This window comes from Equus asinus, chromosome X (genome assembly GCF_041296235.1).
Source record: "Equus asinus isolate D_3611 breed Donkey chromosome X, EquAss-T2T_v2, whole genome shotgun sequence".
Classification (NCBI taxonomy): Eukaryota; Metazoa; Chordata; class Mammalia; order Perissodactyla; family Equidae; genus Equus; species Equus asinus.
Genome location: NC_091820.1, coordinates 140185661 through 140204977, shown reverse-complemented (window position 1 = coordinate 140204977; position 19317 = coordinate 140185661). Strand labels below are relative to the sequence as shown.

At 37.7% G+C, this 19317-nt stretch overlaps 1 protein-coding gene across 2 annotated transcripts in view; it reads right to left on the bottom strand.

The window, feature by feature from the left end:
* Positions 1-1197: 1197 nt before the first annotated feature.
* BRCC3 (BRCA1/BRCA2-containing complex subunit 3) overlaps positions 1198-19317 on the bottom strand; it is a 106079-nt gene continuing 87959 nt past the window's right edge. For both annotated transcript variants that reach the window (XM_044764186.2, XM_014836841.3), the window contains 4 exons: positions 19119-19250; positions 18520-18563; positions 15808-15977; positions 1198-14396 (listed from right to left, as the gene is read on the bottom strand). In XM_044764186.2, the coding sequence (XP_044620121.1) occupies positions 15826-15977; positions 18520-18563; positions 19119-19250 (328 nt within the window). In that variant the 3' untranslated portion in view covers positions 1198-14396; positions 15808-15825. The remainder of the gene's footprint in view (positions 14397-15807; positions 15978-18519; positions 18564-19118; positions 19251-19317) is intronic.

The following is a 19317-nucleotide window of genomic DNA, read 5'->3' as shown; positions in this document are numbered from 1 at the left end:
TTTCTCTTTTCAAAAAACCAACTCTTAGTTTTGTTGATCTTTTGTATTGTTTTTCTGGTCTCTATTTCATTTATTCCTGCTCTAATCTTTATTATTTCCTTCTTTCTCCTAACTTTGGGTTCAGTTTGTTCTTTTTCTAGTTCCATGAGGTGTAAAGTTAGGTTGTTTATTTGAGATCTTTCTTTTTTCTTAATGCATGCATTTATTGCTATAAACTTCCCTCATAGAAGTGTTCTTGCTGCATCATATAGGGTTTGGTATGTTGTGTTACCATTTTTGTTTGTCTCAAGGTATATTTTTATTTCCCTTTTGATTTATTCTTGGACCCAATGATTATTTAGGAGCGTGTTGTTTAATTTCTACATATTAGTAAATTTTCTGATTTTCCTCCTGTTTTGGACTCCTGTTTTCATGTCATTGTTGGAAAAATGCTTGATGTGATTTCAATATTCTTAAATTTGTTAAGACTTGTTTTGTTCCCCAATTATGATCTATCCTACACAGTGTTCTAGTTCAATTTATCTATTTTTCTTTTGTTGTTTATGCTTTTGGTGTCATATCTAAAGATCCATTGCCTAAACCAAGGTTATGAATATTTACCCCTGTCTTCTAAGAGTTTTATAGTTTTAGCACGTAACTTGTAGATCTGTGATACATTCTGATTAAACTTTTGTATGTGATGTCAGGTAAGGGTCCAGTTTCATACATTTGCATGTGGATATCCAGATGTCCTAGATCCATTTGTTCAACAGACTGTTCTTACCCCATTGAGTGATTGTAGTCTAGACATAGTTTATATGTCTAGTCGTATGCCATTACCATACTGTATTTATTATTGTAGCTTTGAGAAGTGTTAGTCTTACTGCTGTATTCTTTTATAAGATTTTTTTGGCTGTTCAGGGCCCTTTGCAATTCCATATGAATTTTAGGATCAACTTGTCAATTTCTGGAAATAAGGCAGCTGGGATTTTGATAGAGATTGCATTGAATATGTAAATGAATTTTGGGAATATTGCAATCTTAACAAAATTAAGTCTTTCAATCCATAAACATATCTTTCCATTTATTTAGGTCTTTTACAATTGCTTTCAACAATGTTTTTAGTTTTTAGTGTGTGTCTTACACTTCTTCGGCTGAAGTTATTCCTAAGTATTTTACTCTTTTTGATGCTATTGTACATGGAATTGTTTTTCTTAATTTCATTTTCAGATTGCTCATTGCTAATGTATACATGTACGACTGTCTTATGTTTTATATCTCCTTTTCAATTTGGGTGACTTTTCTTTCTTTCCTTTTTTTTATTTTCACCTAATTGCCCTAGCTAGAACCTTCAGTACAATATTGAATAGAAGTGGCAGGAATGGACATCCTTGTCTTGTTCCTGATCTTATGCAAAAAGCAGTCTTTCACCATTAAGTATGATGTTAGCTGTGGGTTATTTGTATATGACTTTTATCAGGTTGAGAAAATTCCTTTCTCTTCCTGGTTTTTTGGGTGTTTTCATCATGAAAGGCTGTCGTATGTTGTCATATGCCTATCTTACATCTATTGTGGTTTTTGTTCTTTATTCTTTTAACATGGTGTATTACATCGATTGATTCCTAACCTTGCACTCTTGGGATAAGTCCCACTTGGTCATAGTGTATACTTCTTTTTATATGCTGCTGGATTAGGTTTATTAGTATTTTGTTGAGGGATTTTTCATCTATATTCATAAAGAATATTGGTCTCTGGTTTTCTTGTGATAACTTTGGTTTTGGTATAGGGTAATACTGGCCTCATAGAATGAGTTGGGAAGTGTTTCCTCCTCATCTGTTTTTGAAGAATTTGTGAAGGATTGGTATTAATTCTGAATTGGTATTAATTCAAACGTTTGGTAGAATTCACCAGTGAAGCCATCTGGTCCTGGGCTTTTCTTGGTGGGAAGTTTTTAAATCACTAAATAAATCTCTTTACTTCTTATACGTTTATTCAGATTTTCTGTTACTTCTTGGTGCAGTCTCAGTGGTTTGTGTGTTTCTAAGAATTTGTTTATTTCATCTATGTTACCTAATTTACTGGAATATAGTAGTTCATAATAACCCGTTTTCTTTTTGCGAGGTTGGTAGTGTTGTCTCCTATTTCATTTGCAACTTTAGAAATTTGAATCTCCTTTTTTTTCAGTCAGCTCAGCTGAAGGAATGTCAATATTGTTGATCTTTTCAAGGAACCAACTTTTGGTTTTGTTAACTTTTCTTGGTTGCTTATCTGTTCTCTATGTCATGTATCACTGCTCAAATCTTTATTATATCCTTCCCACTGCTAGCTTTTGGTTTTAGTTTGTGCTTCTTTTTCCAGTTCTTTAAGGTAAAAAGTTGGCTTATTAATTTGAAATCTTTTCTCTGTGTTATGTAGGCATTTTCATCTCTCAATTTCCCTCTGAGCACTGCTTTCACTGCACCCCATAAAGTTGGGTGTTATGTTTTCTTTTTTTTTTTTTTCAGGAAGATTAGCCCTGAGCTAACCAATCCTCCTCTTTTCGCTGAGGAAGACTGGCCCTGAGCTAATATCCGTGCCCATCTTCCTCTACTTTATATGTGGGATACCTACCACAGCATGGCATGCCAAGCAGTGCCATGTCTGCACCCAGGATCCGAACCAGCGAACCCCGGGCTGCCGAAGCGGAACGTGCGAACTTAACTGCTGAGCCACCGGGCTGGCCACATCATTTTTAATTCATTTCACAGGATTTTCTATTTTCCCTTATGATTTCGTCTTTGACTCATTAGGTATTTAGGAGTGGTTTGTTTAATTTTTACATATTTCTGAATTTCTCAAATTTCCTTCTGTTATTGATTTCTAATTTTATTCCATTGTGGTCAGAAAACACCATAATTTCAGTCCTTTAAATTTATTGAGATTTGTTTTATGTCCTGAAATATGGTCTAATCTGGATAGTATTCCATGTGCATTTCAGGAGAATGTGTATTCTGCTATTGTTGGATTGAAAGTCTTATAAGTTGTCTCATGTCTAGTTGATGACAGTGTTGTTCAATTCTTCTGTTTTCTTGTTGATCTTCTACCTAGTTGTTCTATCCACTATTGAAAGTGGAGTATTGAATTCACCAACAGTTACTGTTGAATTGTCTATTTCTCCTTTAATTCTGTCAGCTTTTGCTTCATATATTTTGGGGCTCTGTTGTTAGATGCATATATAACAGTTTATCTTCCCAATGAGTTGAGCATTTTAACTTTATAAAATGTCCCTCTTTATCTCTACTACCATTTTTAAAATATTTTGTCTGATATTAGTTTAACCATGCCAGCTCTCTTATGGTTGATATTTGCATGATATCTTTTCTCATCTTTTTACTTTGAGTCTTTTCATATCTTTGAATCTTAAAGTGTGTATCCTATGAAAAGCATATAGTTGGATCTTGTCTTTTTATGTAAGGATCTCTTCCTTTTGATTGGATTGTTTAATTCATTTATATTTAATGTAATTACTAAGTTAGGATCTATTTCTGCCATTTTGCTCTTTTTTTCTAAACATATTATGTGTTTTTGATCTTCTAATCATCCATTACTGCCTTCTTTTGTGTTCTGCAGATATTTTCTAGTATACCATTTTAATTCTCTTGTTTCTGTTACTATATTTTTAATTACTTATTATATTTTAATTATTTCCATGGTGGTTGCCCTGGGGATTACAATTAACATATTAAAATCATCTAATTTGAATTAATACCAACTTAATTTCAATCACATACAAAAACTTTGCTCCAATATAGCTCTATTCTGTTTCTTCTCTTTTGTGCTATTATTGTCATACATATTACATATTTTACATTGTAAGGTCATCAACACATCCTAAAACTATTGCTTTATGCAGTTGCCTTTTAAATTAGGTGAGAGGAGAAGAGTATTACAAACAAAAGTACACTTAAAGTGTCTTTTATACTTATCTATGTAGTTACCTTTACCATTGATCTTTATTTGTTTATGTGAATTTGAGTTACCATCTAATGTCCTTACATTTCAGCCTGAAGGACTGTCTTTAGTATTTCTTGTAAGACAGGTCTGTTAATGGTGAATTATCTCAGGTTTTTTTGTTTTTCTGGGAATGTCTTTGTTATAACTTCATTTTTGAAGGATAATATTCCTGGATATAGAATTCTTCATTGACAGCCTTTTCTTTCAGCACTTCGAATATGTAATCCTACTGCTTTCTGGCCTCTGGTTTCCGATGAGAATTCAGTCATCAATATTATTGAGGTGCCTTTGTATGCGATGAGTCATTTCTCTCTTGCTGATCTCAAGATTCATTGTCTTTGGCTTTAGACATTTTGGCTTATGTCTCTATGTATGGATCTCTTTGAGTTTTGGATTCTTTGAGGTTCTTGAATGTGTACATTCATGGATTTCATCAAATTTGGCAAATTTTTAGTCATTACTTCATTTAAAATTCTTTATGCTCCTTTCTCTTTATCTAGAACTCCCATTTTGTATATGCTGGTATGCTTTATGGTGTCTGATGGGTTTCTGAGGCTCTGTTCCTTTTTTTTCATCTTTTTTCTTTCTGATCCTTAGGCTCAGATAATTGACCTATTTCAAGTTCATTGATTCTTTCTTCTCCCTGCTCAAATATGCTGTCAAGCCTCTGCAGTGAATTTTTCATTTCACTTAGACTTTTCAGCTCCAGAATTTCTATTTTGTTCCTTTTAAAAATTTTCGTATCTCCTTGCTGTTATTCTATATGTGGTAAGACATCATTCTACTGATTTCCTTTTGCTCTTTAAGCATATTTACAACTGTCGAATTAAATTCTTTGGTAAATCCAATGCCTGGGCTTTGTCCAAGATAGTTTTTATTAATTTCTTTTTTTCCTGTCAATAGGCCATATCTTCTTATTTCTTTGCTAGCCTCATGATTTTTTGTTGAATACTGGACATTTGTAATATTGTAATATGCAATTCTGGAAATCAGATGCCTCCCTCCCCTGGCTTTGCTGTTGTTCTTTATTTAGTGAATTATGGAGTCAATCATGGTACTGTCACCAGATACAATAGTAAGCTGTTATTTAAAATGATAATCATGAAGCCTGTGCACCATGTAAATATTTAAATATTATGTCAAATGAAGGAAATCCACATGTACAACTATAAGATGTATTAATACTAGGACTGGATAAAAACAGAGAAAAACAAAAAGGAATAGCAAAAGTGATAGTAATTGTATTATGATGATATTATAAGTGAGTTTCCCTTTCTATTTTCCAAGTTTTATTATGTTACTTTTTGTGATTTTAAAAATTGTACATTTTAGTTTTGTATTATGAAAATAATACATGCTCATTGTAGAAATTCAAAAAACAGTTTACAGGAGATTTCAAAGTGAAGAATAAGACTCCCTTTCTTTGGCCTCAATCACCAGAAGTAATTAGCCAGTTATCATTTTCTCATGTAGCCTTCCAGACATTGTACATGCATGTATTTCATTATAATTTTCAACTTACAAAAAAGTTGGAAGAACGGTACAAAGAACTACCATGTAACCTTTACACATATTGTTCAACCGTTAACATTTCATCATATTTGTGCAATGTGCGTGCATGTATGTGTGTGTAGCACCTTTATCATTAGGTTTTTCTGAACCATTTGAGAACAAGCTGCACACATGATGCTCCATCATCCCTAAATAGTCCTGTGTACATTTCTCACAATCAAGGACACTCTTCTACATAACTACCACATTGTCAAGCAAAAGGCCAAGCAAAAGTGACTGATTTGACTTGTAAAGTAACAACAAGCCCTTTTTCGATACAGTCTATTACCCACATAGACAGCAAGAGAAAGAGGAGACAAAGGTGTCAGCTCTTTGTATCCTTGTCCCACACATCAAATAGGACAAAACTGAAACAAGACGGGCCAATGACTGCAGCACCAGTTATGGGACACCTCATTGCCCCTTCTAGACTGCAGCTAAGTGATTTTATATTCTGTAGCTATAACCTGAGTGGGGCAGGGCTGAGAGCCTCATACCTCATCAGAATCCAGAAGGCAATGAGAAACTGTCTCAGGACAGCCTCCCAGGGGAGATAAGGTGAGAAGGAGATGGCCTTGAGGCAGCACCTCACAAGCCTCCCACCCTCTTATGTTCCAGGAGGATCACAAGGTATCCTGCAAAGACCCAGATAAGTCATGGTTCAAGCTTTGCTTGCATGAATGCATGCAAGGTCATGAGGGCAACTTGGTGGACCCATTCTTTACGATTCCACTACTGACCTTTCACATACCCAACTAAGAATTCTCAGGAGCATGGGCCACCCCATCAAATATGCTCTAACTGATAGAGGCTTATACAAAATCCATTCTGTTTGTTTTAGGCAACATAGGACAAGAGTGATGGTGACTATGATTACCTAGGATTATTGTCAGACCCACTTGGAGGACAGACTTCAGCCAGGCTCCCCAGCTGGAGCTAAGCCAGTTAAATATCTCATTGATTCAGGTACAGTAAGGGGTTTTGACAGTTGCACATACCTTGCCTTGACTGACCAGCAGGAAGTCCAGGGCAATATGATATTGTTCATTATCATTACCATTTTCACTAGAGAGTATAGAACAGTTTGTGTGTGGCAGGCTAGTATAGGCCTGACATTCACATAGGAAGTCCTAAGAACCTTGGCAGCAGCATTTTGTTGAGCTGGGGATGGAGTCTATTAAGTTTTTGTAGAAAAGAGTTTTCTTAGTTTCCAGAAAGTAAATCTTGTTCTATCGTCTTCAGTGGAGGCTGTTCACTCCTGAAGTCAGCAGCTGCTGGGACATTTCTGAGAGTCCTTAGAGATTCTTTGTGGGGTCAGCCACCAAGTTGAGAGTGGTGGTGGCAATCTAGGTTAAATTGTCCAAGTGCCCTACAGACAAGAGCTGAGAGGTTAGTGATCCCCTCTCCACCCATGACCTCCTGGCAGCGTTTAAGGTGTGCTCTCCACCAGTGAGGACAGTGGCCATTCTTCCACAGCCAGGTGATTGGTATGACCAGTCCCTGTAGCAGGCACTTCACTCTTTTCCATTCTTCCCCTTGTCTTGCCTACACCCTGCTCCTGGACTTCTCTCTGAATGGCTTGGGAGTTTCTTTTCTGTACCCCTTGTACCTAGAATATCTCCCACCTCTGACATGTGGCCCACACCAGTATCACTTTAGGAGTCATCATCTCATATTTATGATCATTATCATCAATGTCTATAATTACCCAAATCCAGCAAGCAGAGAAAAGTGACAAAAGGAGCACCAGGTTAGAGTCACCAACCTCCAACTCCTCTTTGCTACTTCCAAATTCCAGTAGCCCAGGGTCCCAGAGGTAGCCATGGGAGGAACAAATGTAGAATGAGAAGAGTTAATTATGAAGTTTGGATCTCTTAAAGCCAGTCTAAGCTTCCTCCCCTTCATCACCTTATAATTAAACATCCTATTTTGATGGGAGCTACCCTTCTGCAGAATTGTCACATTTATAGCCCAAACTGTCATAAGTGTGTGCTAAACTGAGAGCTGAGCAGTTGTCTTTTTCAGTATTTCCTTTGAGTCCATGCCATCTTTCAGTAGTGTCTGCTCGCTGGGCAACACAGATCTGATGAGTGTGTGGATTCTACTGATGTTCATCCTCTGAGGCTCCTTGTCCATGGGCATCCACATGGCTCACGTGGGTCTTGTGCAATCTGCTGCTGTAATGTTTTTCCCACAGAGGCTGACTTGATCATCCAGTTGTCTTATCAGGTGCCAGCCCACATTGGCCAAACTGCCGATATGTTGGCTACTGCCCATGAGGCAGTGAAAATGTAATAAAGTGCATTTGAAGGGATGTTCCAAGGCTAGCACCACAGCAACTCTGCCCATTGAGCAGAGTCCCCTTTTCCATGCACAGTTTTAAGCACTTTTCTTTGGGGCTGCACAGCTGCAGCAGCCCAGTACTGAAAAAGATAACTGGACCACTGAAGCTCAGTCCCAGTGAAGCACACAGTTAAGGGAGGCAGTGTGGGTTGTAAATGTGGCAATTCCCTGGAAAGGTACCTACCATCTAAATAAAATATCTAATCATGGGGTTGAGAGGGGTTAGGAGGCCTAGTCTGGCCTTAAGTGAGCTGATCCATCTTTGAACCAGGCCCAGGCATCCTCAAGAACGTGTGGACCAAAGGCCTCAGGGAAAGAGAAGGGGGTGGGGTAAAGGTCAGGCTGTATATACTTCATCCTGTTTCTATTAGCTGCTTCCTCAGGATAGTGATACCCCACTTCTCTTGTAGCATCCAATACTACTTCCCTCTACCACACAGCTGGGCTGGGGAGCCGGGTGGGCTCCCAGCCGTGTACTCATCCCACCATCTCTGTTCTCATTGTGGTATTCTCCCATTGGGCACATCCCTGACAACCTGAAGTATTAAACATTCTCAACACATTTAGTGCCACAGAACACTCAGCAATATCAGCCATAAGCATGTGGGTATGAAGAATGTCCATCAAATAAAACAGCATACAAATTAGCTTCAAGGACTTCAGTAGAGTAAGCATAGTCAGCTGACTGCACTGAAATAGCAACACTGTAACCTAAAAAGGTCTTAATGGCAGTGAGGCACCACGAATAGTCCCAAGAGGGGGTCAAAAGTCTGATGCAGCCTCCTTTACCATAAAAGAAATGGGCCAATTTTTGGCAGGAGTTACAGCTTTTTTTTTTTTTTTTTTTTTTAAATCAGGAACATAGAGTTCTTCACCTTGTAAAGGACAGCTGTTTTTCTTTGACTGACAGAGACTAAGCACTATACATTTACCCCATTGTTTCAAAAAATATTCCTTGGCAAGCAGGCATCTGAATTTTGTTGGGACTTATAAGTCACTCCACCTGGTGGGCAGCCATGGCCATTGAGACTGAGAGTTTCAACTTGTCAACAACCAAGACATTATTTATGCAGTGAAAACTCTGGACATCAGAGAACATTTCTAACACATTATGAACATGTACAGTTAAATATGTAACATATGTCAACATCAATTACACATTTTTACAAGACATAAAATTAACTGGCCCAAGCCTTACAAGGTAAAACTCTTTTGTCCAAAATCTGAGAGGCGTCTTTTTGTTTCTGTTTTTACAAAAAGAGATGCTACATCCTATCTACTCAGCTAGGAACTGAGCGAGTACAGGGCAGAGAGGAAGAGACCAGCCTGCAGGGTCAGCTGGAGGTGCAGGGAAGATTCTTCTTTTTTCATCTTTATAAACAGCTTTATTGAGACATAAGTTACATAGAATATAATTCACCCAAATTTACCCAAAATGTACAATTCAATGGTTTTTAGTATAGTCACAGAGTTGTGCAACCATCACTACAGTCAACTTTAGAATATTTTTATCACATCGAAAAGAAACCCAATACCTTTTTGTTATCATCCCTCTATCCCCACTCCCGCCAGCCTCTGGCAACCACTAATCTACTTTGCATCTCTATGGATTTGCCTATTCTGAACATTATGTATAAAAGAAATCATACAATATGTGTCCTTTTGTGTCTGCCTTCTTTCACTTAGCATCGTGTTTTCAAGGTTCATCCATGTTGCAGGAAGCATCAGTAATTCATTCCTTTTTATGACTAACTAATATTCCATTGTACAGATATACCACATTTTGTTTATCTATTACAGTTTACGGACATTTGGGTTGTTTCCACCTTTTGGCTATTACATTATATTACGTTATGAACATTCGTATATAACTTTTTGTTTGAATACTTGTTTTCAATTCTTGAGATATATACCTAGGAGTGGAGTTGCTGGGTCTTGTAATATTTTATGTTTAACTTTTGGAGTAACCACCAAACTACTGTCCAAATTGGCTGCACCCAATTTGGAATTTTACAGTCCCACCAGCAGTGTACAAGTGTTCCAATTTCTCCACATGCTTGCCAACCCTTGTAACTATCATACTTTTTTTATTCTAGTGGGTGTGAACTGGTATCTCATGATTTTGATTTGCATTTCCCTGATGTCTAAGGATGTGAAGCATCTTTTCATGTGCTTATTGACAACTTTTATATCTTCCATGGAGAAATGTCTATTCATATCTTTTGCCCATTAAAAAAATTTTTGTGTGAGTTGTCAAAGTTCTTCATATATTCTGGATACTAGATCCTTCTTTATATGATTTGCAAATATTTTCTCCCACTCTCTGAATTGTCTCTTCACTTTCTGATAATGTCCTTTGATGCACAAAATTTTTAATTTTCATGAAGTCCAATTTATCTATTTTTTCTTTGTTGCTTGTGCTTTTGGTGTCATATCTAAGAAACAATTGCCAAAACCAAGGTTCTGAAGATTCACTGCTATGTTTTCTTCTAGGGTTTTTATAGTTTTAGTTCTTACATTTAGGTCTTCCCGCTGCTTAACTTCCAAATGTATCTCAACAGGTAGCATATGCTATTGGATCCCAGGGAGTCCTTTTATATCCTCTCAGACCACACAGCCACTGATCACATAGGACAGTGGGAGGACCCTTACTCTCCCTGCTCCCACCCAACACTTAGGTGACAGCTGTACCACCAGATCCTGGGGAGTCTATCTTATCCCCTAAACTGGCCGTGTTTGCCTTTTAAAAGAACATTTTAACTTTGCCAGCCCCATGTGGGGCACCAAATTTGTCAAGCACAGACTAAGACTGACAGATTTGGCTGGTTAAGCTACACAAGCCCTTTTTAGATTCAGTTTACTACTTACATAGTCAGCAAAGGGAAGAGAAACCAAAGGTACCAGCTCCCTGTGGTCCTTGTCCCACACACCAAAATGGATGTAACCGAAATGAAAGAGGCTGGATGACTGCAATGTGAACTGCAAGACACCCCATTGCTGAGGAGCCCCTGTTAGACTGCACCTAAGCAGTTTTATAATATGTATCTATACAGACTACACCTGAGAGGGTATAGATATGTCCTGGGTATCAGAACCCACAGGCAATAAAAAACTGTCTCATGACAGCCTCCCAGAGGAGGTAGGGAGGTGGGTGGCAGATGGCCTCAGAGCAGTTCTTTACAGGCCTCCATCCTCTCATGTAACAGGGGGGATCTCAAGCTGTTCTGACAAGACTCAGATTAACTGTACTTCAGGCCTTGCTTAGGTGGCATATGTAGATACCACATGGGCACCAGATCACTGTGATAGAGCTGTTACCCTGTACACATCTCCCTCTTAATCAGGTAATACAACACTACAATTCAATCCAAAGAGACCATTCAAATATTGCAACTGTCCTAAGAATTTCTTTTTCCTTTCTGGCCCAGAATCCAATAAGGAATGCATGTTGCACTTAGTTTTCATGTCCTAAATCTCTTTAAGTCTGGGGACACCTCTTGGCATTTCCCTATTTTTCATGTCCTTGACAGTTAAACTTCCACCCGTGAACCTGCCTTAGCATCCATTGATGAGTCATACCTGAGTCAGTCACTACTATGATGATTACCCAAGTGTGAGTTTCTAATTTTATCCTTCCTTCTACATTTATTAGTTGGCTTTCTTCTTAAAGAGCTTTCTTTGTCCTCCCAACTATTTATTTTTATCAGTGCAGACTCAAGATTCTTATAATAACTTATATAATGCTTTACTCTCATTAATCTGATGCACAAATTGTCCAGATTTGGCCAATGGGAACCCATTCAGGCTGGACCCATTTCCTTACTTTATGATCAAAAAGATGGTTTGGGCTTATCTCGTACTTTCTCTGCCCCAGCCCTGGAACCAGCCATTTCTCTCTAGGGAGCCCTGGTTACCTTTAGTGAAGGATAGTATTTGAGAACCAATATCTGGGTGCCAGATGTGCTCATAGCTACTGGGGTATCACTTTCAAATTCTTACATTAATCAAATGGCCATGACTCCATCAATGTAAAAAGTTTAGATTGTGATGAAGAGAGATGTTAAAGATGTCTGTTCAGTTTCTGGTTTGTGTAAATAGATGCTCCATTCACTGAGGTAAGAAACACTGGAAGGGAATATAGTTTAGATTGAAAACCAGGAGTTCAGATTGAGATGTATCAAGTTTGATATGCCATTAAGACAGCCAAGTGGAAATGTGTAGTAGGCAGGTAGAAATGTAGATCTAGAGTTCAGGGAGAGGTCTGGACGGAGACACAGATTTGTCTGTCAGCTGCATATAGGTGAATAAAGATGGAGAAGCCTATGAATGAATTTGAGAAGTAACAGCAAGAGCAGAGAAAACCTAGAAAAGAACAGAATAGCAGAAGTCGAAAGTGGTAGATTTCAAAGAAGAGTGGCTAACTGTGTCAAGACTGAGAGAATCATTAAGGACAGGAAAAGCATCTATTGACTTTTGCTATGTGGAGGTCATTGGTGTCTTTAGCAGGAGTGGTTTGAATGGAGTGATGGGGGCAGAGGTCAGAATGCAATGAGTTAAATGAATAGGAGATGAGAAAACAGAGAGAGAAAGTAAGTGTATATTGTTCCCATCAGTCTTGGCTGTGATTGAAAATAGAGAATCTGCTGACCAGAAGGGTATACAGGGTTGTGTGTGGAATGCAATGTTTTGTGTAAAGGTAAGCCAGATTGGTGCAAGTAGGAAAGTAAAGATACATCTTGTTCACATCACTGTTCCTTGTGATACTCAACACTTTTAAAGACTGAACACTAAGCTAAAGGAACCTTAGTGGTCACCTACTCTAAACTTACAAATAAAGAAAATGAAGCCCAAAAAGGGAAAGGGACGTGTGTTCAACGATAGCTGATAAAAATATTGAAATCATTTTATTCCCCTCAGATTTTCCTTTTATAATTCTTATTTCGTAAAATAAGTACCATACATCTTGGTTCCCTATTCAATACTTATAACTTTTTATTTTGCAATAATTATAGACTTACAGGAAGTTGCAAAAATAGTACAGGGAGTAGTCCCATGTACCTTTCACCCAGTTTCTCCCAGTGGTAACATCTTACTTAACTATAGCACAACTTCAAAACCAACATACTGACAATGGTTGACACTACAGACCTTATTAATTTCACCAGATTTTACATGCATTCATTTATGGGTGTGTGCAGGTCTAAGGAGTTTCAGCACAGAGATTCATGTAACCAACACCACAATCAAGATACAGAACTGTTCCATGAGCACAAAGGAACTCCTTCTGTTAGCCTTTTATAGTCACACATATCCCACACTGCCTCCAGTCCCTATCCCTGGCAACCATTAATCTGTTCTTGATTTCTATAATTTTTTCATTTCAAGAATGTTATATAAATGCAATAATACAGTATGTGACCTTTTGAAATTGGCTTTTTTTCATTCATTATAATACCCTTGAGGTCCAACCAAGTTATGTGTATTGACAGTCTGTTCCTTTTCATGGCAGAGTAGTATTCCATGGTATGGATGGTTGGTTTAACCACCCATTCAATGGCAGGACATCTGGGTTGTTTCCAGTTTGTGGCTATAGTGTGCACAAGTTTTTGTGCCAATATAGGTCTTCATCTCTCTGGGATGAATGGCCAGGATTGCAACTGCTGGGTTGTATGGTATGTGTATGTGTAACTTTATTGGAAATTTCCAAACTCTTTTCTAGAGTGGCTGTAAAATTTTGCATTCCTATCAGCAATGTATGAGAGATCTGGTCTGTATGCTCAACAGCATCTGGTATTTTCACTATTTTTTCTTTAGCTGTTCTTATTGATAAGTATGTAGCCATAATTCATTGTGGTTTTAATTTGCATTCCCTGATGACTGATGAAGTTCAATATTTTTTCATGTGCTTACTTGCCATCCATTTATCCTCTTTAATGAAATGTCTATTCATGTCTTTTGCTCATTTTCTAATCGGATTGTTTGTTTTTTACTGTTGACTTTATATATTCTAGATTGATCAGATATATGGTTTGCAAATAATTTCTCTCAATAACTTCCTCCTCTTAAATATTTTGCAAAGCAAGTTTTTCATTTTGATGAAGTCCAGTATATCAACTTCTTCCTTTTAGGATTGTGCTTTTGGTGTGAAGGCCAAAAACTTGTTGCCTAGCTCAAGATCCTGAAGATTTTTCTATGATTTTTTTTCTAAAAGTTCTACAGTTTTATGTCTTACATCTAAGTACATGATACATTTTGAGTTAATTTTTGTATGAAGGATGCAGTTTAGGTCAAAGTTCATTTTTTTGCCTATGGGTGTTCAATTGCTCCAGCATCATTTGTTGAAAAGACTATCCCTCCTTCACTGAATTGCTTTTGCACCTTTGTCAAAATCAGTTGTGCATATACCATACCATCTTGATTATGTAGCTTTATAGTAAACCTTGAAGTCAGGTAAGGTGAATCCTCCAACTTTTTCTTCTTCAAAATTGATTTAGCTTAATTAATTTTATACCTGGATATTTTCATCTTTCCTATAGGGAAAGAAAGAATAGTGAAGAACTGTGGCTGTGGGAAATTATGGAAAATACAGCATTTATACTCCATATGCCCTAGGGTAATGGTTTTCAAACTTTAGTATGCCTCAGAATCAGATGGAGAGTTCATGAAGATTTCTGGGTACCATCCCAGAGATGAAATTTAATCTCCAAGTGATTCTGGTGCAGGTGGTTCTGGACTACACTTTGAAATTTGACAAACAATAATCTAGGGAGAAACAAAAAGAAACTAAATACTAAAACAAAAACCGGCCGTTTGTCTCCATTGTTGGGATCAGGCTCTCTTTTTTTTCTTTCCACCTCCTCCAATTCCCACTTTAATTTCCCATATGCAATAGGCTTGACTCTTTTCTGAAGACATACTTATCATCTGTCGTTATACAAGGTGAGAATAATGCAACAGAACTTTTTAAAGCATGATTTTTTCTACATCCTAAGTTCTAAATGTTTCTGGAAAAATACATTTATATTATAATGGAAGTTCCTAGATAAATAGGATCTGTTCAATGGGAATTTGGTTCAGAGTCAAACATGCTAGAACTCGTGTATTTGGTTAGAAAGGGCACCCACACAGATTCAACCTTTGATAAGTATCTCAGAATACATATTTTATTACTATTTATTTATTTATTTATTTTTTACTGAGGAAGATAAGCCCTGAGCTAACATCTGTACCAATCTTCTTCCTCTTTATGTGTGGGTTGCCACCGCAGCATGGCTGACGAGTGGCATAGGTCTGCACCCAGGATCCAAACCCACAAACCCAGGCCGCTGAAGTGGACTGCACTGAACTTAACCACTACGCCACGGAGCCGGCCCCTCAGAATACATATTTTAGAGATCAAGAAGGAAGACATAAGACATATGCCTCTCAATGAGAGCAAAGAGTAGAGGTGGAGTGCTGACAAGTCACCTTCACTTCCTTCCACTACCTCTTCTGTACTTATTTACTTGTCCAACATAAGCATCATAACTACAAAATTGAAATATGAAATACTCTCCTTCCCTTAGCTTATTCTAGGGAGTGAGTGTATCTGAAAATGAAAATAAAGACATCCAAGTTAAATAAGGGAAAAATAAACATTTAAAATTTTCTCCCAGGACATTTTATTACAGGATGTCCTTACCAATGTACCTTCCATAGCCTTTTAAAACAAACCTTTCACATTCTACTTAAATCATTGTGCATATGCTCTTTGTAGGCCAGTTATAGGTAGGAGGGTTCATTAAGTCCTAATGAAACTTAAGAAGACATCTTGTGTTTATTGCATGCATAAAACTCATCCATTGGGATATAAAATGAGCTGCTCCTACAAAGAGTCTGCCTACACATGAGGTGTGTGAATTTCCAGACCATGATACACAAGTTGAAAAAAAAGTTTTTTACCCCATTTTGTCTCCTGCTTTATTCTAGAGAAGAAAGTTCTTGCATAAGCTCTTCCTTTTCCTGTTGCAGCTCCTGCAAATGCTGTTGGTTTTGCTCCAGTCTGTCCTCCAACCACTGTAGGAGAGGCCCACTGACTGCTGACATCTGACTGCACAGATTCTTGGTAAACACTTGAAGAGGAAAAACACAGATGAGATAACACTGCACCACCAACAGCCCTCCAATTGTGAGTACCAAAAGAAGGGGTTGGAGGAAGAAGTAGAACAAGTGCAATAAGTAGGACTACCAGATGATTTTGTACGGCTAGCCAGGGGAAAGACAGAAGAGCAGAGCACAGAAGATACCTATCCTGAGGCCATCCTGAACATCCCTGGATCCATAAGCCTGAGGGAAGCCTGGCTATGCAGAGAGGAGAAGATGACCAGCTCCTTACTACCTTAGGGAAATGGGCTAAGAGCTACAGAAGGGTTTCTTTCCCCAGCGCTCAGACCTTTCCACACTGTGAATGACCATAACCTCCTAGGGAACTAGAACTCTGTCTTCTGCAATTGAGTTTTCCACTAAGTCCAGGCCAGTAGGAAAACTGCTTATCAAACGTTATATACATTGAAGAAATAAATACGTTAATTCAACCCACCTGAGCGCTCCTTTTTTTAAAATGAGGAAAAACCAGAGAGATGAAGAGTAAAGAGTTATCATCTTTCATGCCTTACTATGAATGTTCAGCTTCATGATGAGACAAAGATTCTATGGCACTGTTTTTAAACAAATTCTACCTAAGAGAAATATCTTTTTCTCTCTCATAATACCTAACTTACTGAAAACGACCACTGTTATACTGTGTGGTATATCTTCCAAGATATATGTATATGTATATGTGTGTACGTGTGTGCTGGTATATGTATACTTTTGAATAAAACCTGTATGATTTTGGATGTTACTTTTTCTCCACATAACAATATGCCATAGACATCTTTCTGTGTCAGTAAAGATCTAGCTTGCCTTCTTAAGAGCTAAACAATATTCATCTGAATGGATGTACCAATTTAATAAGTTCTCTATTGATGGGCATTTCAGTGACATCCAATTTTTTGCTATTATAAAGATTGCAATTAATTTTAGCTCCAGGAACAGTATATGGGAGTGTTCACTTCCTCCACATCCTCATCTAATTATCTCAATTTCATCTTTGCCAAAAGAAAAGATGAAACACTGATAACTTTATCTTAATCCATACTTCCTTTAGAGATTATTATGAACAATTTGATTTTTCTGTAGGGGTCTATAAAAGTCTTTAATTCTTATTTAGTCAGTCTTGTCTTTTGTAAATTCAGGGTTTCAGATTATACTTAGGCGATCACCTCCCTAGAGGTTGAAAAATATCCTTTCATATTTTCCTTCTGTACTTTTTTCCTTTTAAAATAAGCTTTATAGAGGTATAATTTGCAGACAATAAAATGACCCCATTTTAAATGTCCGGTTCAATGAGTTTTAACAAATGCATACCCCTTGGAACCACCCTTAGTCAAGATACAGAACACGTGCAGCAGCCCACAGGCCCCTCTGCAGTTCCCTTTGCAGTCAATGCCCCTTCACCTCTGGTGCCAGCAGCTACTGATCTGCTCACTGTCACCATAGATTAGGCTTGCCTATTCTTGAATTTCATATAAATGGAACTATAGAGTATGGAGCATTTTCTGTGATGCTTCTTTCACTTGGCATAATGCTCTTGAGATTCATCCAGGTTGTTCATGTATCAGTTGTTTGTTCTTTTTGTTGCTGAGCAGCACTTCGTTGTATGGATGGCTCACACTTTGTCCATCCACTGACTGACAGACACTTGGGTGGTTACACCTTTTGGATCTTGTGAATAATATTGCTATGAACATTTCTGTACAAGTTGTTTTTTTAACCCTTGTTTTCAACTCTTCAGGGTATATGCCTAGGAGAGGAACTGGTGGGACATTTGATAATTGTAATTGCCAACCTCTTTTCCAAAGTGGTTGTACCATATTTAATAGTAAAAGTATAAATACACTTGGAATTTATTTTTTGTGTAGGGTGTTAGGTAGGAATCTATTTTTTCCCCAAATAGAGATAGAAGAATATAAGTCCATGAAGGTTAAGACTCTCTCTTTTCTTGAGCAATGTACCCCAGTGCCTAGAATAGTGCCTAGCTGAGAGTAGGCACTCCAATGTTTCTTGAATGAATAAACTAACAATTAACTGTCCCTACACTATTTAGTGAATAATCCATCCTTTTTCTTTATTTGAAGTAACATCGTTCTTAAATATAAATTCTTCTATAAACCTGGGCCTATTTCTGGGCTCTATTCAGTTCTACTGATTTGTCCATTTTTGAGTTATTAACCTACTTTTTAAATTCAGAAAACTTGCTAAATTTCAAGCTGGTTGAAGCCATGTTAGTTGTTTGAAATCAGCCATGGTAGGGGTATTATACCATGGAAACTGGCAAACACAACAAATCAGAGCCCTCTCTCCTCCCTCACTCTAGGTAGCATTTACAGTATTCAGGAGTCCATAGGCTTCAATAGAAAGGTGGGGAGCAAGATTAACGAATGGCAAAGCTCTGAGGAAAGAAAACTTGAGGATAACCTTGTACCCGTCACTTCAATCACTTAAACTACATTTGCTTCTGTCAGCTGCCTATTTCAGGAATCACTGCCTATACTCAAGAAGAAAAAACCTTACCTGAGCCATTATGGATCTTGGTCACTGAGTCCAGATGTGTGAGGCTAAAGGGATAAAACAGTTTAGGTGAGTAGCAAAGCAGGAGTGAAGGGAAAACAAAATGGTCACGGACTGTCTAACAAAATGAGAAACAACCCCAGACCTTTACCAACTGGATTAGATGAATATGTATAATTTAAATTCTGGTTATTGGTAAATTTTTCATGATTTTTGGGACGTGATTTTATTCAGAACTTGGAGATAATTCAAAGAGATAATTTTGAAATTACTGTCTCTCACTGAAGCCTTCACATAGTACAAATTTATTGGGCAAGACCCAACACTTGGCAACAGGACTACTGTTGTAGTTTACTTTTTTTAATAACCAAAAAAAGTGTCCTTGCCCTTGAAGGATATAAAGTGCAGCAGGAGAGAAACAAATGTTAAAGAGATTGTTATCATACAGTGTGAAAAACATTATGATTGGAGACTGCTATAAAGTTTTCTCATAGAGAGGTGAAAGGAAAGGGGCTCAAGAAGTGAGTTGCTAAAGATGAAAAGACAGAAGACAGGAGTAGGGACTAGGCCCCGAGAGGTGGAGGAGTGAGGAAGGTCTCTACCTGTGGATCCTTCTATATGCATCCTGCTCCTCTTGGCACAAGATCTTGGGCAGCTCAACTGCTGATTCAAGGCACACTTTCCCAATGGTTACATGAGGCACAATATGGATTGGGATTTCAATTCTCTCATACCTGCAAGACAATCAATTCAGGTCAGTTTATTGTTTGTTTCCAGCTTTATTGAGGTATAATTGACACT